Source organism: Colias croceus, chromosome 8, assembly GCF_905220415.1.
Source record: "Colias croceus chromosome 8, ilColCroc2.1".
In the NCBI taxonomy this organism is placed as follows: Eukaryota; Metazoa; Arthropoda; class Insecta; order Lepidoptera; family Pieridae; genus Colias; species Colias croceus.
Window position 1 is genome coordinate 11,465,795 of NC_059544.1, and position 26,893 is coordinate 11,492,687.

The following is a 26,893-nucleotide window of genomic DNA, read 5'->3' on the forward strand; positions in this document are numbered from 1 at the left end:
ACTGTTTTACCGACAAGGCGACGTCAAACAACAATCGTTCTGAAATTAAATAATATAACATGCATTTATCGAATATCTCACGTTGTTCCGCATCATATAATAATAAATTTAAAGTATTAAAACATGAAATAATGTTTTAGTTATTTTATATGAGAAATATTTAATTTATTTTTCCTTCAAATATGATCTTAAAATTTTTAGGTAAAAATTTATTCTTAAACGTTTGCTGTCAATGTCAAGGAATCGATGAAACCGTGGTAAAACAGTCAGTGCATAGCGCAATACAAGCGCTAGAGCGCTTTTTCAAATGTAGGCCTCAAATTCTATGGAGTTTCAACTTGTTAAACTAACTAAGCGCTTTATGTAGTAAATATTTGACATTGGCATTTGAGTTTGAAACATAGTTTTCAAATTTTTCATACACAAGGATGGCGGCAGTTGGAGTGGTTGGTTCTGTTGCTTCTACAAAATCAAACCAGTTGATGAATAACCAAGAATGTAACGAAAAGCATGGGAAATTAATAAATGGAAAACTAAATCAGCATACTAATGGTCACGTTAAACCGACATATTCCAGCAATGGCGTTAGTGTAAGTAGATTTTCATTTATTTTTTGTAAATCTTTCATATAATAGCGTGATACTTTCACCGGTTTAGGTGTTATCACATACAGTGGATAATATCGAAGCCGGTGTCCTAATATCTTTAGGGAAAATGTGAATGAACACATAAAATATTGCTAAATTGGGCTTTAAAGTTATTTGTTGTCAAGGCCACGTATAAATCGTGTACTGAAGCCCAAAAGCAATGAAATCAGTAAGATATGACGCCACGGAAATGATAATACATGGTCTGATGTATTAGGTATTGATACTTGTTCAAGAACAGGAGTTGAACTTCAATTCTACAACGCAACATTTGACAGGGCAATATATAAAATTAATTTAAATAATAATTTAACTTAATTATCTGTTTAGTGTTTATATAAGATTCATTCAATGAAGACTGTCTAAATGCTACGAAATCCCCTTATGTGTTCTTTGATAATTTTCACTGTGGTTTTTTGATAATTTTCCCTCCAAAAAGATGCTATGGTTTAGTCGAGAAAGTGTTACTGATATACTTTTGTTATATAATTTTGTAGTTTCTATATTATCTATTATACAGTACACAACTGAAAAATCATAACTCATTCGGCTTCACAGTTATATTCAAAAATGTATTTCATGATTTCAATATAAAAATTTTATAAGTCATGGAATGTTTGGGTTTAAAAGTTATATAGATTTTAATGAGTTAATGGAGTTCCACGCAGGCCCACACAGTGTAGACTGTAGGCAACTCAACAATTGCATAAAGTAATGCTTTATTTATAGACTGTGTATCTGAATAATGAGTATTTTATAAATAATGTTTCAACATATATTGCAGTTTATGTGAAGTTTTTTAATTGTGTGTCACATTAATTATATAAATAACTCGCTGTGCTCCAAAGTTTCACCTGCATTGCTCCGCTCCCGTTGGTCTTAGTGTGATGATATATAGCTTTCCTCAATAAATGGGCTATCTAACACTGAAATATTTTTTCAAATCGGACCAGTAGTTCTTGAGATTAGCGTGTTAAAAACAAACAAACAATCAAACTTTTCAGCCTTATAATATTAGTATAGATTTTATCCGCATAAAATTTTCCTCTGGAGTCCATCATTCATATCTTTACGACAAATCTATCATTCAGTAATTCTAGATGAAAGTATATCATACTTGTTTCATCCACTCCTTTCCTTTATTTTAGTAGGCTTATTTATATGTATATATTTCAGTTATCTTTGTAGGTATGTTCTGGTTAACATTAGTGAGCTAAAAGATTTTAATTCAGTGTTTAAAATTAATTGATCTAAGTGCTTGATAACAATCGAAACACGTAAATTGGGTAATTATAGTATTTTGGGGTCACTAATAATGAAATATAATAAGTTTATAATCATTGAAAGTTGTGGGCTCGTTTTATTTCTTAAACAATAAAGGTATGTATATAAAATAATAAACAATTTTATGTTTGAAAAAGAAAATGATCCATGTTATCATTTCCTTGAATCAAGAAAAAACATAAATGTAATTGGATACTTGTTGTAAATAACAGTAGTGCATGAATTTATGAATAATGTAAAATAAATATATGTATATATAATACATAATGCAATAAAAGTTTCTTATTCATAAAAATGATCTGAAAGTGATCATTTCAATTTTAGCATTCAAATAAATAGTTAGTGATGTATAGATCTCTCTTATTAATATGTTTTTCATAATTTATTGTATACTATAGGTCCGCCCCGGCTTCGCCCGTGGTACATATTTCGCAATAAAAGGTAGCCTATGTCCTTTCTCGAGTATCAAAATATCTATCACCATACCAAATTTCATGCAATTTGGTTAAGTAGTTTAGGCGTGATTGAGTAACAGACAGACAGACAGAGTTACTTTCGCATTTATAATATTAGTATGGATGTACTTAATTAAACCAGAATTTTAATTATCTTTCGAAAATCATTCATTAGCTTTCAAGTCCTTTACTAAGTTTTATACACTCAACTGTTATTCCTATATTAATAGATAACGAAAAGATCAAGTCAAAAGATGTCGAGTATGTAATAACAGGGAAGGATAATAATAGTTGATGTTTATTTTCCTGTGGTTCCCACTGAACGTCAGTAATATTGCTTATTTTTTGAGGAAACTTAGAAAATCTGCTCATTTATAGTTTAGTCAGTTATTGAAGTGGGTGTTTCTTAAATAGATTAAAATATATTTTCAGTAAGTGTAACTTTTGTTATTTATAAAAGGGTTTTCATTTGAGTTTGGTTCAGGAATCTGTATAAGAGATTTGAATCGATATTTATTTATTACAAGATTTCCCCCGAACTTTCGAACATTTCACAAGAAGTGTGATCATCAGGAGCAGACTGTCGTTTAATACCATTAAATTAAAACAATCTAGAAATGTCTAAATAGTTCTTCATTTTTTTTAATATATTACAAACGTATTTGGATATGACGGAATAAATTTTAAACGATGACTTTATTATATACTCTGTACTTCTGTAGTCTATATTCTATAACATATCTGCTGTTCTCATAAAGCATTCCTTTCCAGAACATGTCGGGCAAGAAGAGCGACGAGCACCCATGGATGGACTGGAGCCAGCATTCCTTCAACCCGGGCTCGTTCGAGAAGTGCTCGCTGCTGACAGCGGCGCTCACCCACGCGGGCCTCTACATACTCATGTTCCTGGGCTTCGTCAACCAGCTGCTGTTCAAGCCCAAGGTCGCCACCGAGAGGAATAGGGAGGTATGTGCGATTTGTCTTACTAGACTTAGTAATTCGTAATTGATGTAGGTAGGTTTCCAATTCCTCAAGGAAAAGTATATCGAACATATTCATAAATATAATATAATTTAATGATTTGCCATTTTGTTGATGTGAAGTTTCGGTTATATTTCAGTTTTTTAGTGTTATTGTGATGCAGTTATGCTTTACAGACGAATCGTTTGGATTTATTTTGTTGTAAGATAAAAAAAAAACAGTTGGAGCAATAATTTAGGCAAATAAATATTTGTATCGAAACTTCCTTAACCAGATTTTATAGTTCTAAGAGCCTGGTAACGTATTTTGAGATTTAGCAAATCTGTAGTCTTCACCATAAATATCATCGTTTTAGAAGTAAAAACGATGTTCCGTGACCTACTTCCGTACGCGAAAGTTTGACTGAGTAGTGTTATTTCTAAATCTACAGGTTCCTTTGAATGTCTGTAGTATAACATTTGAGATGGACACAAAATGACGCTTCAATTCCTTTACTTCGCGACTCAGTAATCTAAAATCTCATTATAACATAAACCGCATGAATGCATTGTAAGTGACGATTTAACTCTGATTTGCTCAGATTACGTAGATCTGTTCAAACAAACAGATGGCCTTGCTAATAGCAGCGTTAGAATATTATCCACCATTAGGAGACTAAACGTTTTGTAGTAGTATGATCTTGTTTCTTAACTCAAACATTTATTTATTCCATTGGACCTAAACTGGAAGCACTTTTGAATCGTCATAACATGGTTTTACAATTTTGTTTGGAATGTTTGGAAGAATACAAGCGAAAGAACCAACAGGATTGTGAAAGCATATATATACAAATAACCTTCCAGCCTCCAGGAGTAATTGAGAGCCAGATTGATCGATCAATACTTAATTTATTTACTTGCAAGTAAACTGCAGGCCCCAGTGCCCCACTGAACTTCTACCCTAGTTGCTCCGACCCGCATATTCCTGCATGCCCGAGATGTGACTCCGGCAGAATCGCTCTGCGCGTGTCCCAACTCCGTCTACTGCACTGCGGCGTCAGCTGTTTGCAGGGAATGCTATTTCAATTGAACAAACTTCTAAAAGCTTTTATTTCTCAAGTCAAACTGTATAGAACTATTTCAGAATTATTTCACAAATATTCGACTCGATATTTCTTTGCTTTAGTCGTATCCAATCTTTGAACAGTATCGCATTACAGTATAACGATTTTCAACTACTTTTCAAATTGTTTTTTTAAGGCCCTCAATCTGAATTTGTTCAGTTCAGTTTTGTATAGAAGTAAAATGACCGTGGTTAATAATGACAAAAGAGTTTATTATTATTTCCGTTATGGTTGAGAACACATCGTAAATATCAGTTTTATCAACTGTAAATCGTGATCGAAAATACACATTTCAACAATATTGCCATTTGCAATATACACTTTTTAACCATTTACTCATGTAGAATATATTTTTCTGTTATTTTTTTAAGTCAGTTATTGCAGATTCTACGATAAAGTTGGCCATTCACACCTTAGCATACTATCGACACTAACGCTTCAGGTTTCAGTCACTTCGTGTATGCAATTAAACAAATAGCAATGATTATTATGCGTGCTCGTGCTTGCAGCAAACATGCTCTAATTCATCTAAACACTGTTTTGGGTCAATTAGCAGCGGTGGTGCTAAGTGCTGCCTTACCCGTTGTTATAGTACCCTCATGAATTGAAGCATGTACTTTACGTGTATGGAAATGTATGAAAGCGAAAGGGTTTTTATAAATGCACCGCGAAATGTCGAATTTATTCAATAGAATTAGGTACATGAATACATGATATTGGGCAAGTAAATTTTGGGAAGGATATTCTCCATCCATCCTGTTATACTTGGTTGTCACAATAAACGGTGATTGTTTTTTTATTATTATTATATACTTATGTAAGCATGGTCAAAATTAAGTGTTATCACTTATCTTGATAATTACACTATATCAAAATTGAGCAAAGCGCTGCCGTTCCACATGCACGCTCGCATTGTTACCGTTTTGTCGCTTTTATATTTTACAATATGCTCAATAGGAACGTTTACCTGGGTAATAATAAATAATTAGTGATTTCTGATTTGTTTCCTTTAATAATTTTGCTCGAGCGCACTTAATTATATGTATATGTATTTACATGTGTAGGAATGTATCTTTATCTCTCCTTCAAGTTTTGTTTTCGCCAAAAAAAATCTGACAATAATTATCTATCTCTTTACAAAAGTTCATGAATATCGGTTCAGCCGTTTTCACTGGAAAACGTTTAAATAACGCTTATATAGTATAGGCAAAATAACGATTTGTTACAAGTAATGAAATGAAGACTATGTGGGTAGGAAGGAAGGAAAATCAGTGCTATGAGACTGTGCGTTATTGTAGACGCAAATAGAACTAATCATCCTGTTGTTGGAGTAATTACTGTAGCTTGTAAAAACGCATGACGTGTTGGTGTGTGTGCGTGTGTGCTATGTTTTAGGTAAATGCGCAAATTCGTGCTGTTGTTTCGTGATTCGTGACATTTAGTTTAATTTATTGTTATTTTACTTCGTTCGTATGTTGAAAAATAATGAAATAATATAAATTGTACCCACCTTGATAAAATTGAGGCGGAAAAATGTCTATAAATACATTACAGACATTTTCTAATACAAAATTATTTCTGCTGGCATGCGATGAAAATCATAACATTTAATGAATAACAACTTTGTTTATTTTGTTGTCATTATTTTGGACCATATTTTTAAAATCAAACGTAATTAATTTACGCATGAAATGGATAAAAACCGTATATGTATTAAAAATGTATATCGTAGTAAAAATGTTTTTATACAGAACCAAAAGTATGATCGCAGTGTGATGACCTACTTGAATGCAAGAGAAGCCGCGTGGCCAGTCACGTGATCGATATCACTGATAATGATTAAGTTATTAGTTATTAATTAATTACCGCTGAGAGGCGCTAGCAGTTTTTTACTGCGGTTTTTTCTTGCTTAATGGGGGTGATAATTGTGATTGATATTAATATGGACGTAAAAAAAATTTTTTGCAACTATTTTTTGTGATTTTTTGTTAATAATTTTACAAATTTATATGTATTTATGTATTTTTAATTTTTTGGGCACGCAAAGAAATTAATTAAACCTCTTTTCGGTTTATTTAATTTATTACCTATCTAGTTACATACAGATATCATATGTAAATATAAAATATGTAATTTTCTTCCACATACAATGAAAGACCTGAATAATACAGTAAATTGGCCATAAAGCGGCATGAAATACTGAATTGTACAATAAACGGTGCCTCTGTAAGGAAACTAGTCACAATCGCTTGCTTGTGTAATGCGGCGGAACGAGACGATTCGAAAGTGATTCATACCTTGTCAACTAGGTGGATAATTGCATAAGTTATTGTTATTTTAATTCTTCGAAACTATACAATGAGCCCTTGAATTCAACCCAAACTTTACCATCATAAAACCACATGGAACGTTATGAAAAACTTACTTCGCTAAAAGAATATTTTACTGTAAAAGACTCTGCAATTGACTATGTCTTGGTTAAATTATCCAGAGGGCCGAGACGAACGTCAAAAGTCAAAACGCAAAGGAATAGAATGCGCTATCGATACTATAATTGACATAAGCGTATGATGTTTTGCTAAGGATTTGTTCACCCTACCAACGACGACGACGACCACGAGCAAAATTTTCATCCAGTCGCAATTTAGAAAAATTTTGCAATACACAATTAAAAATAAAATAATAAAATTTCCTGTTGTTCTGGTGATTGGAACTTTTTTTTAGATCAATGAATGAAAAAATAGATTTTTCGTAGAGACGGTGGCTCCTAGAAAAAAATGTAACCCTCTGAAATAATAATATTGTCACTGACCCTTGAAAAATAAACAAAATTTGAATTAGATCTGCCCGTTTAGACTTTAGAGAGAAGTCAGTAACATATAAACTCACAGGTGATAAAAGCGTTTTAAAGACGATAGTGTTAGTTATAGATAACGTGTAGTGTAATAACGCAGTTACGGGAATTGTGAAGTACATAACATTCGCTGTAACATTCTTCGCTGATTATATTTAATGTATCGGTTATCAATTGAAAGCCACTTCATGGCAGGTGACGTGAAATCAACCGTGTTTCATTGCTTGTTTGTACAATATTGTTTGAATTTAATGTGCTAGCTCTTGTTCACACACATAATTTCGTATAGTTTACAGAAAAACATCGTAGCGATTTGTTATCAGTAAAATATGTTATGAAAATATTACAACCTTAGGAATAAAATTTACTGAAATTAACTTTCAGATTATTTAATTCACGTCCTAGAAGTTGTTTGTATATTGAAAATACCAAGATCGATTTTAATCAATCTTCCCTTACACGCTTACACCTTGATCAAGCATAACCTCCCAAAACTAAACTCAAAAGGGAAAATAAAATTCATAGAATTCAATCGCCCGGTAATCTATACTAATAAATAAATAATAAATAAATACACTTTATTTAGCACCAGATAAAAAAAAAAAGCAGACAATAAAACAAAAAAAAAGACAATATTACAATTTATGCCAAAAAGGCGGCCTTATCGCTACTCAGCGATTTCTACCAGGCAACCTATGGGTAGGATTTTGAATTAAAAAAGGGGAAAAACAATAGGTGGTGCAGTAGATTATGAAAATTTAATTATAATAGATTTAAACCAAATAACTACTTATAAATATATACATAATGAATATGATTTATAAATACATATACCTATGTATGATATATATATACATATATATAAATATAATTATAAATCTATATACTTATATATTAATACAAATAATACATAATATTATAATTTACAATAAAATAAATAGAGATAAACAAATACAGTAAAAATACTAACTATTTATCTGGGAGGAGAAATGATTGAGTATTAAATTTTTAAAAATATTCATTGATTTCGCACGTCTGATTTCTATTGGTAGAGCATTCCAAAGGAGTATGGACTGGACATGGTAGGATTTGTGGTAAAATTTGGATTTATGGGGAGGGATTTTCAACAGCAGGTTGCCAGTGCATCGCAGATTGAACTCGACATTCGAACGGAATTCAAATTTTTCCTTAAGGTAGGCAGGGGCTTGGGGATAGAAAAGGATTTTGTACAATGATGTTAAGATATGCATGTTACGACGTAAACGTATAGGTAACCACTTCAGCCTGTTACGATACTCTGTGACGTGATCATACTTGCGGAGACCAAATACGAACCGTATACATACATTTTGTAGCCGTTCGAGTTTGTCTAATTGTAATTCGGTAAGGTCTGGATAGCAAATGTCGGCATAATCGAGGATGGGAAGGAGGAGGGACTGTGCAAGAGAAATTTTTGTTGGAATGGGTAAGAAATTCCGAATACGTCTTAAAGAGTGTGATGCTGCAAATACCTTCTTATTCAGTTCATTTACTTGTTTGTGCCACGATAAAGTACGATCAAACATAACACCCAGATTTTTAACCGAATCGCTTACCGGTATAATTGTGTTGTCTAAGGTAATAGGTGGAAGACTTGACCAATCGATCTTCGAAATGAAAGCGGGACTGCCGATGATAATAGCTTGACTTTTTGATGGATTGACTCCTAAGCCATATGATCTACTCCAAGCTACTATTGAAGCAAGATCCTTGTTCATCAATCGAATGGCAGATGGTAAATCTTCAAGAGATGAACGAGTATAAATCTGGAGATCATCTGCATACATATGTGAGAGCGAAGTAAGGGAGACAGTGATATTATTTATAAATATAGAAAAGAGGAGAGGAGAAAGGACGCCACCTTGTGGAACGCCAGCAGTGATGCTTGACCAAGTTGAGAAGGTGTTATCAGCTTTGATTCGCTGCCGACGCCCCAACAAGTAACTTCGAAACCATGCAATCGCCGTTGGAGATATGTTAATCGAGCGAAGCAAGCTCACTAGGACATCAAAATCGACAGTGTTGAACGCATTACTGAAATCCAGTAAGGTAAGAATAGTGAGCTGCTTGTCATCGATTCCCGCTCGAATATCGTCAGTGATCTTAGTGAGAGCAGTAGCCGTACTATGTCCGGGACGGAAGCCGGATTGACAAGGATTTAAGATACAGTTTTTGTTGAGGAAGCCGGTTAACTGTTCGTGGACTAAACGTTCAAGTGCTTTGGATAAAAAAGGGAGGATGGAGATTGGACGATAATCGGAAAAGGATGCAGGATGGATTTTTTTAGGTAAAGGAAGAACGTCTGCATTTTTCCAGGCATCCGGAAATATGCCAGAGGAGATTGAAAAGTTAAATATAAAAGTAATTACAGGGATAAGGATATCAATGATGGGAAGGATCATACTACGGCTAATACTATCACCACCAACGGCTTTAGAAGAAATCGATGAAATGCTCTTCTTAACATCACAACCGGAGAATTGCCTGAAATGGAACGGTTGATAGTTAGGAGTTGGATAGGAAGAAAGATTATGTAAAGTTTGTGATTTAAAATTTGAATCGAAGGTTACAAGATTTTTAGTGAAATGTTGGTTCATATGATCGATATTGGTGTTATTTGGAAGAGAAAGTTGCTGCTGTTTACCAACTCCTAAAGTTTTTAGAAATTTCCAAACCTTGGCAGTGTCGCCGTCCTCGACTGAATTAAAGATATGACGCCGCTGAGCATCTCTACATAGTGTATTGCAGTGATTCCGGATCTTATTGTATTTGTCCCGGTTAGCAGGTGAGTTATTTGATTTTAATTTTGCCTTAGCCTTATTTTTAGAATTTATTACTGATTTAATGTCGTCAGTTAGCCATGGAGCTGGTAAGTGTTTAACTTTTACCCGTTTGACAGGAGCATGGTGGTCATATAAATTCACCAGTAAAGAATTGAACACGTTTACCATTTCGTTAACGTCGTTAGCATCATACACAGGACTCCAGTCAATCTTACACGCATCCTGACTCAATCTATCAAGGTCCATTCCAGCAAAATTTCTCTGCAACAGGATTTGAGGTTTTACTTTAGGAGCACGCAGTTTATAAGATAGGAAGAGGAGATCGTGATATGAAAAAGCTTCCGCAGGATATTGGCCATGCTTAGAGACAAGGGAAGGATTTGAAACGAGGATTAAATCTAATAGGGAAGGAGAGCTGTTAGGGAAGTAATGAGTAGGATCAAGAGGTAGTATGTGGAGATTAAAAGAATCAACAATTGAGACAAACCGTTTAGCACGCAAATCATCCTTAACCAGGCAAGTATTAAAATCACCCATGAGTATTATGTGGTCATAAGATGGTACAAAATTCTCTAATAATTGGTCAAATGACGCGAAGAAATCCACATGCATCGAAGGACTATAAAATACTCCTAAGAGCATTTTAGTGTGAGAAAGGGATATCTCGACAAGGAGATGCTCGGCTGCATCAGGAGGAGGGGGTTGACAGGAAGAACTAAGAATTGAGAAAGGAATATGGGATCGTAGGTATATTGCTACCCCACCACCCGTTCTTCCAATACGGTCGTTACGTATTAGTCGGAATCCAGGTATGGAGTAACAGGATGATGGGAGTGTGGGCTTAAGCCAGGATTCAGATATCAGTATTGCATGGATATTGGGATTGGAATCAAAGGAAAATAAGAGATCTGGATAATGCGCTGGAATACTTTGTGCGTTTATATGAACGACATTGAAATTTTTTGAAAAATCGGTGAAGTTGTTTATGAGTAGAGATTGTAAAGAAGGGTGCGATGCACTATGGAAGCTACCATTCGTACTGCAAGTGCTTGAATCGGACGATAACGCTGAGACAAAACTTTCATCATTAGAGTCTGACATGCTTATAAAATATAAAAATACGAAATTGATAAATAAATCGTAAATAAAATAAAATTAAATATTATATAATAATACCTATGAAAATAATAAAACAAATAATTATAGTATAAAGAAAAAAAAATAGCAAAACAAAAATAATAATGTATAAAATATATATATTAAATGAAATATGAATAAAAGCAATTAAAAATAATAACAAACTATAAGAGTTTATCCTTTACCCATCAGTTACCTTGGCATTAGATATTACGGTAACAACTTAACAAACATACTAAGACAATAATAACTTATTAAATACTCCTTAGATCTAATTATACAAATATTCAAAAATGCACGTATCCATGACATTATTATTACCAAAAGAAAAAAAAGAACGTGACAGTGACTATTTGATACATGACACTTGACAGTTATGTCATAATTGTTTACATTATTGTGCCAATTGAATTGACTATTTCTTGAAACCATATACCATATAATAATTAATAATTAATAGCTACCACCATAAAAAAAAAGAAAAGTTGATTCTAAAAGAAGGAGCGTGTCTACCACAAAGAGAGATTTAAAATAGCAATTTTGAAAATCAAGTTTCAAGATGAAATATTAAAGTCCTGTGGCATATAAAGAAGCAACAGAAGTAATTATAAATATAAAAACCAAAGCGATAGGCAAGAAAGGAAATAAGAGAGCATAACTAAATACACAATAGTATTAAAAAAAGAAAAAGAGTAAAGAACATCACCATTGATAGAAGGTCTATTTCTTAATTATTCTCTTGGATCTAGGAGGTAATTTATCTCTTGGCAAGACGATGGATCCAGATGTTGTAGTTGGAGCTTTGTGAACAGGCCGGTTTGTGGCAGAGTCACTTACGGGAATATCATCCAAGTCTGCAAGTGCATTAATTTGGTGCCGATTCCCATCCGGCCCAATCAGAAAAATATTGCCATCCCTGGTCCAACAGCGTTCTACACCAAATCTCTTTCGAGCAGCCATGAATAAGTCGTGCCTTGACTTTGTTAAAAACTCAGACAATGTGATGCCAGATCCCTTCAAATCTTTTTTCGCAGACCAGATCTTACGTTTTAGCGATATGTCATTAAACTTAACTACAATGGGCCGGGGTCTGTCACTATTGCTTCGTCCCATTCGATGGCAGCGGCTGAAAGATTTTATTAATGCATCGGGAACATTCAGATGCTCGGTTAAGATACCAGCTACAGTAGAGTCCACTTTTTCATTTTTATCCTCCTTCACTCCATGTATTAAAAGTATCTTCTTCCTTGTTTGCATCTCTTGTTGATCAACAAGCTTGTTGAGGAGAATAACTTCGGACTGAAGGCACTGTAATGAAGTCAGCACAAAGGTTCGGAAAACAGTGAAGTCGGAAGCCAATTTTGAAGAGGGACTACCCATTGGTGCTGCAGATATAGCTTGGAGATCTTTTTGAAAGTCATCCATTCTGTGATTGAAAGTTTCAACCATTTGCTCCATGGACTGTGCAATAGATTCCATAATTCAAGTTGTAACAATGCCAAGTGAGGTTATGTTGTGACACTGATTTTAATAGTTACCAAGTTAAAGTGAAATAATTATAGGATACAATAACTAATGGCCAAGGTATTTATAGCATAATAACTTTTTTTTAAAAATAATTAGGATTAAACAAAAGAATAAAATTTTAAATATAACAGCTGATTAAACATGTGTTTACTGTCACACACCTCTACTAATATTATAAAGCTGAAGAGTTTGTTTGTTTGTGTGAACGTGCTTATCTCAGGAACTACTGGTCCAATTTGAAATATTCTTTCGGTGTTAGATAGCCCATTTAATTACTTTCTATTACTTTTCAATTACTTTGTGTTTCTGTTTTGGAGATATGAATGTTAAAATTTGATTAGTGGAACTACTAATGTTTGGAGGCGGGCGTTGGCACCTGTGCCGCAGCTTATTTAAGCTTTTATGGGTGCCATCGTGCATAAAGTTTTTGTAATGCGTTGTTGTGTTCCAAATAAACAATTTTGATTTTGATTTTTGATTGATTTATCGAGGAAGGCTATAGACTATATATCATCACGCTAAGACGAACAGGAGCGGAGCAATGCGGATGAAACCGCGAGGAACAGCTAGTTCGAAATATACGGCAGTGAATCTGGGCCGTGGGCGTAACACAATTATATAATAATGGACGTTATTATATGATTATGCATGTGTGAATCAGCAGCTTGGGTTATAACCGAGTGCAGTGCGTAGTGCAGCGCGGTGCAGCTGCGCTTATCAATCACTATCCGCCATCGATACCACTGCGATACTGCATTCCGGTCACGAAAAACTATGCTTGTACCTAGTTTATAAATTGAAATTTATTTTTATTAAATATTCATATCGTTCGTATTGATTTTGCATTAATTGTCTGAATGTCTGGATGTTAATGTAGGTAGGTATGTACATTTATTACCTATTAATTCAACGAGCGCATTTAACCAATTTACAGTGTGAAGAAGCAATTTTTATTTGCAATACATATTAAAATTTTATTTAACAAATCGTACGGATAACGGAATGATATAATGTTCCTTGAAAGAGTTATGATCGTATATTTCTTTAATGATTCAGCAATGATACGAGCAAGCTCAAACTTTCCTAGATCTTATTTCTCGCATTCGATTAAAGAATTCGTGTAATATATTTCCTAAAAACTGCATATCATCTTTACCGGACCATTTAATGAATTGGTAACAATTTGACAGTGACCAATTGTTGAACTACGCGCAAGGTTCGTTAGATTCTTATGGATTCTTATCATCGTTATCAATGTATAATTTGCAACGAGTGTGTCATGACGAATTGTGACGATGCAAGATAGCCAAATTATGTTAATAAAACCTAAAATTGTATGGTAATAGATCGTCCAGCTCTGTAATGAAATTAAAATCTTTTTCGTACAATTTTCAAACTTTTATTCAAATAACTTTAAAATTACAAACTGCGGTGATGGAAAACCACGCTCCAATTAATTCTGTAAACAATTTTTATTTAAGTATGTAAAGTGGAGGCCTCAATTTTTTTATCGACTTAAATTTATTCTCGTTTTCTCCTAGGTCAAATAGTATATGTATCCTATGCCACTATAGGTTGATGAAAGATTTTTCAAACATGTGCCATGATACTTACTATCAACATAGAAAACTGAATCTAATTTATAATATACAGTATAGAAAATAAAATAGTAACTAATAAAATGAATGGCAGTGTCAAGGCGATACTGTATTGTGTTCTAGAAACTGGATTGGATCACTCAGATCAGAATGCCCACTTAAAATTCCGGCCACCGCGACCGCTGTCGCCGCTGTATACTAAAAACTTATTAATGGTGATTAGCATACATTATTATTTATTATATTGCGTAATTATTTGTCATAATATGAAAACAAAACATATTATAGAAACAAAGTTGTAAATAAGTTATAATTATTTTACAACAGATTGTTTGGGTGTAAACCCATCGCCTTTAACTTAGCAGTCTAGATTCTCAATTATGGAGCTAAAAGAGCCACACTATACAGACCCTATCCTATAAACGTGTGTCACGTAGCTTTTCCGGTGCAAGAAACTAGAGTGGTCCAGTTTGTACCGGAGCGTGCTCACCCACGTGCTCTTTAGCAAATACTAGCTAATACACGCGACTGTACGCGTGGTTCAAGTGTCCCTAATCCCATTGCACAACAACAAATCTGTGTTGAAAATGATCAGCCCCTACTTTAAATAAAATTTAATAAGTTCTAAAGATAACTTAGATGTATTGGCTGCATAAAATGTACAAAAAAGTACTTTATACCAATTGTGTTATTATCATTCACCAATTCTTAAATATCAATGCAAATAAAAATACCGCTTAGTAATCCACGAATTGGTTATCAAATATCATTGATTACTTTTTATTAACGATGTAGGTCACTCGTTCGCTCACAATACAAGAAAGAATATTATAGATATTTACCTTTGTATATAAAAATGTTGTGTGGTTTTATGAAACCACGGTAAAAGTGAAACTTTTTTTCACACTATAGACATTTAACTAAAAATTATCGTATTTGTACGATAATTATCGTACGTATCGTGCGTCACGCGACATGCGCTACACAGACCAAAAAGTTTGAGACGATGTAATAAAAGTTTCACTTTAAAAATTATAAAATATATAAAAAAGCATCACTAGCACACTAAAAAAATACCTGTTAATTTGAAAATTGCTATAGTTTAAGGCACCGATGGTATGTGAAATATGGAGGATGTGAGATGGTATTTCATAATAATTGTTTATCCGAAATTCCATTTATTTGTCACACGTCTTTATCCTCTACAATTGTGGCAACAAATTGCAATTGTATTCCAGGGCTACGCGCCGCTGTACAACCCGTTCGAGCAGTTCTTCTCGCGCTACGTGTACCGGCGCGTGCGGCACTGCTTCAACCTGCCCATCACGTCCACGCCCGGCGCCGAGCTCACGCTCAAGGAGCGCGCGACAGATGATTATAATTGGAGCTTCAGGTATGTACTGGTTTCTGATTTTAGGCTAGTGATTGCTGTTTTTGAGTTTTTTTTTTGTATTATAGACAAGTAGTACATCTTATGATGCAAGAAATTTTATCGTTGTTTTAAGCAACATGAAAATATAAGCAAGAAACTGGCGTAAAAGGAAATCAAGAAATTATTCAGGACATCAAAATTCTGAAATTTGTTGCATTGTTAGATGGAATTTTCTGTGTTTTTATAACAATAACAGAGGAATTAAAGATGGCTTCTTTGAATACGTTTTTATCTAAAAAAAGTGTTCTTATGAAATCTACCAACATTTTTTACCTTCAATTGCAGCGCAACTGTAGCATATTTCTCCATATTCCAGGTTCACGGGCAAAGAGAAGCGCTGCATCAACCTGGGTTCATACAACTACCTCGGGTTCGCGGAGCCGGCGGGCGAGTGCGCGGACGCGGCCGCAGCTGCTGCGGGGAAGTATGGCCTGGCCATGTGCTCCTCACGAGCTGAACTCGGCTCCACGGAGCTGCATAGGGAATTGGAAGAGACTACTGCGCAGTTCTTGGGCGTTGAGGTGCGTAGACTGACAGAAGAAATGAACTATGAACTAGAACTACACTAAGAACTAGAGGAAACTGCAGCTCGTAAAACTACCTAGACTTTGCGCTGGTGACGGTAGTATGACGTGATGAGCTTGCCGTGTGCTTGATAATTTATTTGATAAGGGAATACATATTCAAACTTATGTTTGTTTTACTTGTAAACGTCACGATATAATCTAGTTAAACTTGTCTAGAAAAATGGTGATAATAATTCGCTATAATCTCTTTACAATAACAGATGGCAAAAATAAAGCTAAAATGTTGACTTAAATTTAATATTGTAATCACGTGGTATCGTCCCATATAAGTAAACAATGAAATATACCGCTCAGTACCATTATTCATGCATTCCTTATAAATTTATCCATATTTCAAACCGTTAATTATATACAAATGACACAATTTTTGCTAAAGTATCCACACTTTTAAGAAATATGACATTGCCCCCTAATGTTACATTTCAATCCCAATATTACATTTTGCCCACACAAATACAACTTTACTATATTTAACCTCCCCTTCCAGTCGGCCATAGTGTTCGGCATGGGTTTCGCCACCAACTCGATGGGCGTGCCCGGGCTGATCTCCCCCGGGTCACTCGTGCTGAGCGACGAGAACAACCACGCGTCCCTCATCCTGGGCCTGCGGTTGTCCCGGGCAACCGTCCGGGTGTTCAGACATAATGACATGCAGCATCTGGAGAAACTGGCCCGAACTGCTATAGGGGAGGGCAAGTGGGAGAGGATTATTGTGGTGAGATATATGTCTTTATACTGTTATAGGTTACAGATAAGTAAAGTATAGTAGATTACATGAGCATTTTCTAGTTTCAAAAGTTAGTTATATTTGCGATGAGCTAATATTATAAATGAAGAAGCGTAGAGAGAACAGGTACCTTCTAGGGAAGCGAGTTCCATCTTAGACCACATCTCAGCTTAACATCAGGCGAGATTGTGGTCAAGCGCTTGCCTATTCCCAATAAAAAAAAATCTCTTTCTGTCACGTCGCAAAGAAGCTATTTAAAAAAAAATCTGCGCTCATAAGTGACATTACTCTCGTGGAACGATCAATTATGTTGCGCATTTCAACAACCAGAAAATTCATAAATTCCTTTAGATAGCGCTATATTAAAAAAAATGCGGCATTTATGACGATTATTTAATTATATTTTCAATTTTCTTTGATCCCGCGAACAAAGCCGCGGGCTACAGCTCGTCAAACATATCTATCAAGAAATTTTATTTTCATAATACTATTAGGATATGACCTGTGTTATAACAGAAGTATTGTAAACGGATTGTATTTCATAATCCAGGCACAGTTGTAATGAGATTAGGGAAACCTAATCGCATACAAATTATAGTCGCGTTAACTAAAGCTGGCACGTTCACAGTATTCACACTAATATATAGACTATACATAAAGTCGTGTTAGTTACACTATTTATAACTCAAGAACAGCTTTACTAAAAGTTGTTAGGGAGGTAGTTTAGAATCGGATGACGAATGTAGTGTACTTTTTATCCATAAAATTTTGGAAACAAAACAACCGAGGCGGAGACTGGGCGAACAGCTAGTAATTTATAAAACAGTATGACTACCAAAGAATTGTCAAAACTATTTCCATTTTACTTTTATTTTGTTTTCTTTTTATTATATACCAGCGGTCCGCCCCGGCTTCGCCCGTGGTACATATTTCGCAATAAAAGGTAACCTATGTTCTTTCTCAGGGTCTAAAGATTGTCTGTGCCAAATTTCATCAAAATCGGTCCGGTAGTTTATGCGTGAAAACCATGCATACATACATACATACAAACCTTTCCTCTTTTATTAGCATAGATTTAGGCTATAATTTAATCATCCAACCTGTTTAATATTAACTCTTTCAAAATACACATTTCCCAACCAGCCCTCAACGAAATATATCCCCTTTCCAGGTAGTGGAAGGTGTATACAGCATGGAAGGGTCCATAGTGCCCCTCGCTGCACTCGTAGCACTTAAGAAACAGCTTGGTCTCTACATCTACTTAGATGAAGCCCATTCGGTTGGGGCCATGGGGCCAAGGGGACGGGGCATTACGGACTACGCGGGGGTCGACCCCAAGGACGTGGACATTCTCATGGGGACCTTCACGAAGAGCTTTGGCGCCGCGGGTGGTTATATAGCGGGTGAGTGTTAAAACTTGATTTTTTTGCAATGCATGCAACAACATATTAATTTAGTTTGTATTAGATTTCCGTCCGTGTCTTCACCCGCGTTTTCAAAAAAAAAAACCCGCTTAATTCCCGTTCCTGTGAGATTTCGGGTATAAAAAGCTTTTAGCCTTATTCTTTCTTATTGTGTCTTATTCTGGGTCTTCAGCTACCTACATACCTTTAATTGTAATCGGTTCAGTAGTATCTGCGTGAAATAATAACAAACATCCATTCATCCACACAAACTTTCGCATTTATTAATAGTAGGATTGTGTTTTTCATAACTTGCGTCGTATTAATTTATTATGTTATTGTGTGTTTGTGTGTTGAAATAAACGCTTTCTTTCTTTCTATTTGAGAAAATTTAAAAGTATAGAAAAAAATTCGAGCACGAGGCAGTATTCGAACCCTCGTCTTACGCGATACCGGTGCGATGCCTATTCTCAAATACTTACTTAATATTAGACATACTGGTTTTCTTTTTCAGTGACTTGAAGGTTAAACTATAGCTATCCCGAATATCTATTTATTTATTTATTTATTTATTGGTTTACCAACGTTTGTTTACATTTTTACAACAAAAGTTTACATACACAAAATAAACAAACATGGTTAATGTAACAAACACTTACTGGCAAACACAGCATGCAAAACGTTAAACGAGTTAATTATTTTTAAGTACATATAAAAAGAAAATTAACAAGAACAGGAAAAAAAAATATATACAGTTAATATTATCCATTAAAAGAAAAATCTTGAAAAATTTTGCGGAGTTTGCTGGGGGAGTCCGAAAAAATGTCGAAAAGCTCACAGTGTTTATTAATAGTATTGCAATATTCTTAGTAAACTTTAAATAACAATGATAATTGAGAATTATTTGTGCTGCTTGTATCTCGAGGTTATTATAGTTTGTAATGTAAGATAATTATGTTAACTGCAGCCGAAGGGTAAGTAAAACCAAATACGTTTTAAGCTATGGACCCTTATTATATTAAACTTATCACAAGAGTTTAACTAAACTAAAAAAGTTCTAGATTTAATGTTGGAACGGGAATAATACAATATCATTAAATAATATTTCTAAAGAAAGGATTGAGAACGCAATTTTACTGATGTTGCATTTGTTACGTACCTACAGAGTAGAGACAACTCAGATATTACGCAGTTCAATATAGAAACGAATCTTCAATGGCGGCCAAAGCTGACTTTGACAGATGGTAGGATCAGCAAAAAAGAAAATAAAAATAACGTAAATTGATAATTATTTTATTAATTATTTCAAATTGTTTGTTGACAAACTTTTTTGTTATTGTATTTGTGTATTTATATGAATTATCATATTTACGTATACAGAATGTAATAAAATCCCCATAATACTTGTAATAAGCCCATAAAACTGAACAACTTTTCCCAAAGAACGTATTTTGTCAAATTCCAATAAAACATTATTTACTTTCGCAAATGCATAATTGTCATTGTAAATTTATGATAAAAACTATTATAGGGAAAATCAAATACATTTTAGTGATTTTATTTTTCCCTTTTTTTTTGCATACCGTACGGCCGTGTGTGAGCGAGAGGGAATGATAAGCGCCGCCATTGAAGATTCGTTTCTTTAAAGAACTGACTAATAACTATATTTGCACAGAACAAGTACGAGTGGTGATACTCTATGTAACAAAGTTAAATATTTTGAAGCTGTCTTATTACTCATGCATCTAAAAATATTTACCTACTGTACAAGTGAGTGTGATAAGATAAATTTGTGAATCACTTCTCGGAAGCAATTGACACAATTGCTTCTTTGCTTGCTTGGTTAGTCGATCAATTATAATGTACTTATCGATAAAATTTATTATCAGCATCAATTTTCTCGACTCTTTTTGTCGCATTTTGGTCGTTTAGGTTTATTTCTCAATCGTCCATAATATGGCGGTATGACAAAAGAAGAGATAAAAGACGTTTACCAAAAATCTACATAAATTCTGTACAAAACCTAATATGCAAGTTAAATTTTATCGACTTTGATGAATTTATGTGAGATGTTGACTATAGTCGGCACGGCGAATCTTGATTCCTAAGACAGTTCGTGTTAGTGATGGGTCGTGTCGATACTTTACTATTTTATAGGCAAATGCGTGGCTTGCAGAATGCAGGCCACGTCGGTAAACATGTTTTTACAAATATTATAAACTGCATTTTTAACTTAAATTTTTAACATTTATTATGTTGTTGTTGTATTAATTTAAGTTTCTTAGCACAGATTAAGTAGGTATAGTACAGGATACATCGCCCATTTTTGCAAGTGACTACTATCAAGCTGATTTTCCGTTTGTAGCTTTATTTTGATGAGACACCGAATAATTTCGTGTACGAAACTCTCGATTGTGGTAGCTAACAGAGATAACAAGGATAAAAATTTTTGATTTGATGGTTCTCAAATATTTATTACTAACTGAATTTTTTTTTTCTTCAAGCTCAAGATAATTACCTAAATTATTCGAAAAAATATTTGTCCTACAAAATCTATGGTTTGTTCAAAGAGTCCCCCTTTCCAAAGTATATCGATAACGAGGTCATCATAAATGATTACTAACAAGCTGATTTTTTTGTTTTCACTTAGTTAATGTTTATATAATTCAACAGACATATTGTCCTACAAATTGCGTAATAAATATTTGAGAACCATCAAATCAAAAAATTTTATCCTTGTTATCTCTGTTAGCTACCACAATCGAGAGTTTCGTACACGAAATTATTCGGTGTCTCATCAAAATAAAGCTACAAACGGAAAATCAGCTTGATAGTAGTCACTTGCAAAAATGGGCGATGTATCCTGAACTAGTAGGTAAGTAAAACGAGTTTTCCATAAAATAAAAATATATATACCTTATCATTTTCTTTTAATTTTTAACCCGTTAAGACGTATTCGCTAGTGTATATTTTATCATGAAAATGGATGTCTCCATTTCATTTGTCTGAAAAACTTATGTTATCATGCGTAAATGGATATTTACCAGGTATAGTCCACTATTTGGTTAGCTTTTAAAAATATGCACTCATTTCCATTATTGACATTTGTTTATTTATTTATTTACTTGGAGCACCAACAGCTTATACAAAAAGATATATGTAGCAGTTCGAATAAATACATAAAGCCAATTAAAGGTTCTCACGTATAGAGATTACATAAAAAAGAATTGCCTGTGAGGGCATTAATAGAAAAGTTGTTTACATGTCAAACTCATCTTAGAACCAAACACTTATCCGGAAAAGAAATCTGCACTCAACCGATGTCTTACCGTAGCTACACTGGTGGTAAATAGATCAAAATTGTATTGGTTGCAAAGCTTGTTAAAAAGACTACACACTCGTGGCATAAAATAATTTTGTCGGTAGTAAGTACTGGTGGATGGAATAAACAACGGTGGGTTAAAACGCGGTCCATAAGAAGGAACGTTGAATGACAGGGAGTTAAGTAGTTCCGTACAATTTATGTCACCTGATATAATTTTTAATAGAAATGTTACATCAGCTATTTCGCGACGTTTAGATAGCGACAGAAAGTGAAACTTTTTACAAATATTAAAGTAATTATTTGAGTCAAAATGAGTTCCGGAACGAAAACAGAGGTAACGTATAAACTTCATCTGAACTCTCTCTATTCTCTCGGAATAAATTTTGTATCGAGGATTCCAGATTTGTGAAGCATACTCAAGAATACTTCGAACGTAGGTACAATAAAGTATTTTCATAGTTTTAATTTTCATAAAATTTGCTGAACTCCAAAACCAAGCGCTTTTGAAGCTTTAGTAACAATTGCCTCAATATGCGCATCAAAGATAAGTTTTGCATCATGAGTTATGCCCAGGTCTTTAACAACCATGGTATTCTCTAACACTTGACCTTTCAGGACGTAGTTAGGGCTATAAGGCTTCTTTTTACGGCTGAAAGTTACTACAGAGCACTTAGCAGGGTTAAGGTGAAGTTTGTTTGAAATACAGTAGTTGTCAAGCCTCGAGAGGTCATGCTGCAAATTAATAACATCGTCTTGGGAATTAATTTTGGTAAATATTTTCATGTCATCTGCAAAGCATAGTAATTGAGTTTTAAGGCAACAGTTTGAGATATCATTAACAAATATGAGGAACAGTAATGGTCCAAGGAGAGAACCTTGCGGCACGCCGCTTGGTGTTGATACCCAACTAGACAAATAATTACTAACTACCACCGCCTGTGACCTGTTCTTAATATAAGATGCAAACCACCTCAATAGGTTTCCTCTTATTCCGATGTAGTGCAATTTGGCAATTAATAGCTTGTGATCTATCCGATCAAAGGCCTTGCTATAATCTGTGTATACCACATGTACTTGACTACCGGAGTCCATAGCTTCAGTGAGGTAATCATTAAGAATTACTAAATTAGACACAGTGAATCTACCTTTCAGAAATCCGTGTTGGGATGCATTAAGATAATTTGGTATTGCTGCGTAAAATGTAATGTAATTGGTTATATACGATCCTCTCAAACACTTTCGCTACAATACAGAGTTTAGAGATCGGTCTGTAGTTTGAAACATCGGATCTCGATCCATTTTTAAATATAGGTGTTACAAAAGCTGCTTTCCATAAACGAGGGACTTCACAGTTGGCGAGTGATTTCTTAAAGAGAAGACTAACAGGTAATGTAATAGCTTTGGATGAATTAATTAGAAAGATAGGACTAAGTGAGTCAGGACATCCAGATTTAGACACATCTAGGCCAGAGAGAATTTTTTGTACCTCGTTCACATTAATTTCAATTGTGTGTATATCAGACAATAGGGACGATTGCGATGAATCCAACTGCAATAGGTCATTGTCGTCGTCACCAGAAGGGAGAAAAGTTGAAAGAAAATAACTAGAAAAGGCATTACATATACCTTCACCTGAGGTTATGACGATGTTATTATATTTGAGGCAGCTAGGCATTGCATTGGATTTAGATTTAGACTTAATGTACCAAAAGCATTTTGGATTATTTTCTATTGAGCTTTCAATCATGCATATATACTCATGAAAACGATTACATTCTAGATCTTTCACTCTTTCACGAAGCAATTTAAAAGTTTCATAGTCAGAACGGTTACGATAGATTTTGTATTTACAAAAAAAATATTTTTTTCTTTAATAAGCTTTATCAGCGCACTGTTAAACTAATGTACTGTAACTGTTGTTACAAAACTTACTTCGGTTGATAAGTACCAAACGAAGTAAGTTTTGCAGGACGTCAACGTAAAGTTAGATAGAAATAATTTCTCGTTAATGTTAAGAATTGTTATAATTACAACGGAATATCATTGTAATGGCAAAAAGCTACGTTACCTATACTAATATAATAAAGCTGAAGAGTTTGTTTGTTTGAACTCGCTAATCTTAGGAACTACTGGTCCGATTTGAAAAATCATTTCGGTGTTAGGTAGCCCATTTATGTAGGAAGGCTATATATACATCATTACGCTAAGACCAACAGGAGCCGCGCGTGAAACCGCGGAGAACAGCTAGCAATTAATGAATGTTATTTTTATACGCTTCCAATACGTTTCTAATTTAATGGTGACGCCATTACAAGGTTGTGTCTTAGGAAAAACTGTCAGTGTCATAGGGATCATGTTTCGTTGTGCCGACTATATGGTTAGATTAGGTTATAGGGCGAAAAATAAAAGATGGATGAGATCTAATGTGATTTATTAAGCAACTAGAGGGTACGTATTACATCAATCGACTTGATAGGTACCTTTGATAGTTTATTATGTTGTGTTACGTTTATTATAGCATCCTGTTTATCTATATCGGCAAAGTTTTGTCTCTTGCGTGAGATATGTCGGTTCGCGAATTCGGTTAGTCCGATGGACTGTGCCATGTGACATGAACATGTTTGGCGCAGGCTCGTCGCAGCTGATCCGCAGCGTGCGCGCGCTGGGACACGGGCACGCGTACGCGCACAGCATGGCGCCGCCCGTGGCCGCGCAGGTGCTGGCCGCCATGCGCGCCATCGCCGCGCCCGCCGGCCGCCGCCGCGTGGCCGCGCTCGCCCGCAACGCGCACTACTTCCGCGAGCGGTGAGTGTGAGCGGCGTGCAGGTGCCGCACGTGCCACGTGTGTAGTAGACGTGTCACACGCGAATTATAGACCTGTTTGCGTGTAACAAATAATCTTTGTATCCACGTTTTAGCCTAATTACACCAGGGTAGATGCCTTTAAAAAGAGAAAAAAATCGCAGTAGGATGAAACCCATTAGAAAAGGAGGAAAATATGATAAAAATGTTAGGAAAAATAAATTACGGTCAATCCGAGTTCGGGAAGTGGGAGGGGGGGAGCTTTTAAGAGAAAAAAATAGTCTCTCTCGATTTCCGACAAAACTACAAGTCCTACGAAAAAACGTTCAATAGCAAAGTTGTAGGTAATAAAATGATCTACAACTTTATTATTATTGTGTGCCTGATTTAGTAAAAACTCATTGTCACACTGTTTGTATGCATTTCCTGAGAACATTTACTATGGTAATGTTTATTTTTTTTACACCATATGAAGGTAGAGATTTCAATGAACAAAAGGCTTCCCAAGTTTTTAAAAAAACTGATATTTTGACGGGTGAATTTTCGATTGAAAATTAATTCAAAATAAGACGAAAAAATAAATATTTTCAATTAAATAAATTATAGTGTATTTGGGACATAATAAAGTAAGTTTTCACCAAATTTCGTAGAAAAAAAAAATTTGAAGTAGATAAAAATAAAAAACCAAAATCTTGGTTTTTTTTAATTTTTCACCTAAATTTTGAGGTTATTTGAAAAAATTGTTAATACAAAAGTTGTAGATCTTTTTATTACCTACAACTTTGCCATTGAAATTTTTTTTCGTAGGACTTGTAGTTTTGTCGGAAATCGAGAGAAACCATTTTTTTCTCTTAAAAGCTCCCCCCCTCCCACTTCCCGAACTCGGATTGACCGTAATTTATTGTTCCTTTTATTTTTATTATATTCCCCTCCTTTTCTAACGTGTTTCATCCTACTGTGATTTTTTTTAGGTTTTTATCATTTTGGAAGGGATCGGCCCTGGTCTATAAATATTATATGATTTATTAAAAATTACAAGCAACTGTTAACAAAATGACAGGTAATTTGCTCAAAAAAAAAACCACTGAAAACGAATATAAAACATGGTAATGCAGGTTGCGCGCGATGGGCGTGGTGACGTTCGGGCACCTGGACTCGCCCGTGGTGCCGATGCTGGTGTACACGTTCAGCAAGATGGCGGCCACGGTGGAGCGCCTGCAACAGAGACGCGTGGCCACCGTGGGCGTCGGCTTCCCCGCCACGCCGCTCAACAAGGCGCGCATCAGGTACGGGACCAACGTTATACAATCCAGACAACAACAATAACAAGCTAGATATCTAACTATCTAGATATAATAATCATCTACATCATTACCTTTTTTAAAAGACTCCCAAAAAAATTTTTTTTTAATTCTGTGAATTTGACTGCGTTTATAGTTTTCTAGAACAGCCTCAGTGTTAGTGAGTTTCTGATAAAAATAGATAGAACGATATTATGCATGTTTCATTTTTTAAATAAATGCAGCGTCACCCGTACGAGTAAAGATAATTCTTATGGTTTAACTGCCATAAAAACAGCCTATATCGCTCTAACCTCTTAATTCGTTTCAGACATAAAATCCTTTAATATCGCTCTTTTACGGCATAAATGAAAAACAAATATACAAACTTTAATAATATTTGCAAAGATACTAAATAAATGAAACTTCACTACAATATAATTTATTTATTACATAAATAACATAATATAATTCCCATAATATAATTACAGGTTCTGTCTATCAGCTGCTCACACGCGCGAGCAACTGGACGAGTGTCTGGCCGCCATAGAGGCGGTCGTCGACGAGCTCGGCCTGCGCTACTCGCGCCAGCACTAAACCGAACCACTAACCCGCCGCTATACTCGCCTGCGCCAGGTCACACGGGCCAGTATACTATCCTACAGCCGCGCTTTGCAGTACATTGCTCGTTTGTTAATAAATTTTCGTTCGAATACGCCCCAGTTGTAGCAATGTAATGCAAATGTGCGGCTTAGAAATCGATCTGAATGTCCAGACTTCACTGGTAATTTTTTTTTGTATCTCTGTGTGCTTATGGAGGTGTTGCTTTGGAAAAATGGTACTTATTACGTTCGATATAAAGTACATTTTTGTATAGAATATAATTTATTTTTCTATATGTTAGATTTACCAATGAAAATGGTTCCGATT

General features: G+C 34.8%; 1 protein-coding gene across 2 annotated transcripts; it reads left to right on the top strand.

Annotated features, from left to right (window-relative positions):
- Positions 1-408: 408 nt before the first annotated feature.
- Positions 409-26,893, top strand: LOC123694106 (serine palmitoyltransferase 2). 2 transcript variants are annotated; one of them, XM_045639416.1, is made up of 9 exons: positions 409-590; positions 3,158-3,352; positions 15,646-15,800; positions 16,156-16,360; positions 16,914-17,141; positions 18,325-18,556; positions 24,512-24,686; positions 25,799-25,969; positions 26,455-26,893. In XM_045639416.1, exons 1-9 carry the CDS (start codon positions 429-431, stop codon positions 26,558-26,560), a joined length of 1,629 nt encoding a protein of 542 aa, XP_045495372.1. In that variant the 5' UTR covers positions 409-428; the 3' UTR covers positions 26,561-26,893. The 2 variants fall into 2 exon arrangements, with proteins under 2 accessions (XP_045495372.1, XP_045495373.1); XM_045639417.1 differs by lacking the exon at positions 409-590 and adding an exon at positions 2,749-2,817.

Excerpts from the sequence above, each read along its gene's own strand:
- LOC123694106 (XM_045639416.1), top strand. The coding sequence starts at position 429 with ATGGCGGCAGTTGGAGTGGTTGGTTCTGTTGCTTCTACAAAATCAAAC. Across the intron at positions 591-3,157 it reads ATTCCAGCAATGGCGTTAGT|AACATGTCGGGCAAGAAGAG; the intron begins GTAAGTAGATTT and ends ATTCCTTTCCAG. Across the intron at positions 18,557-24,511 it reads CGCGGGTGGTTATATAGCGG|GCTCGTCGCAGCTGATCCGC; the intron begins GTGAGTGTTAAA and ends TGTTTGGCGCAG.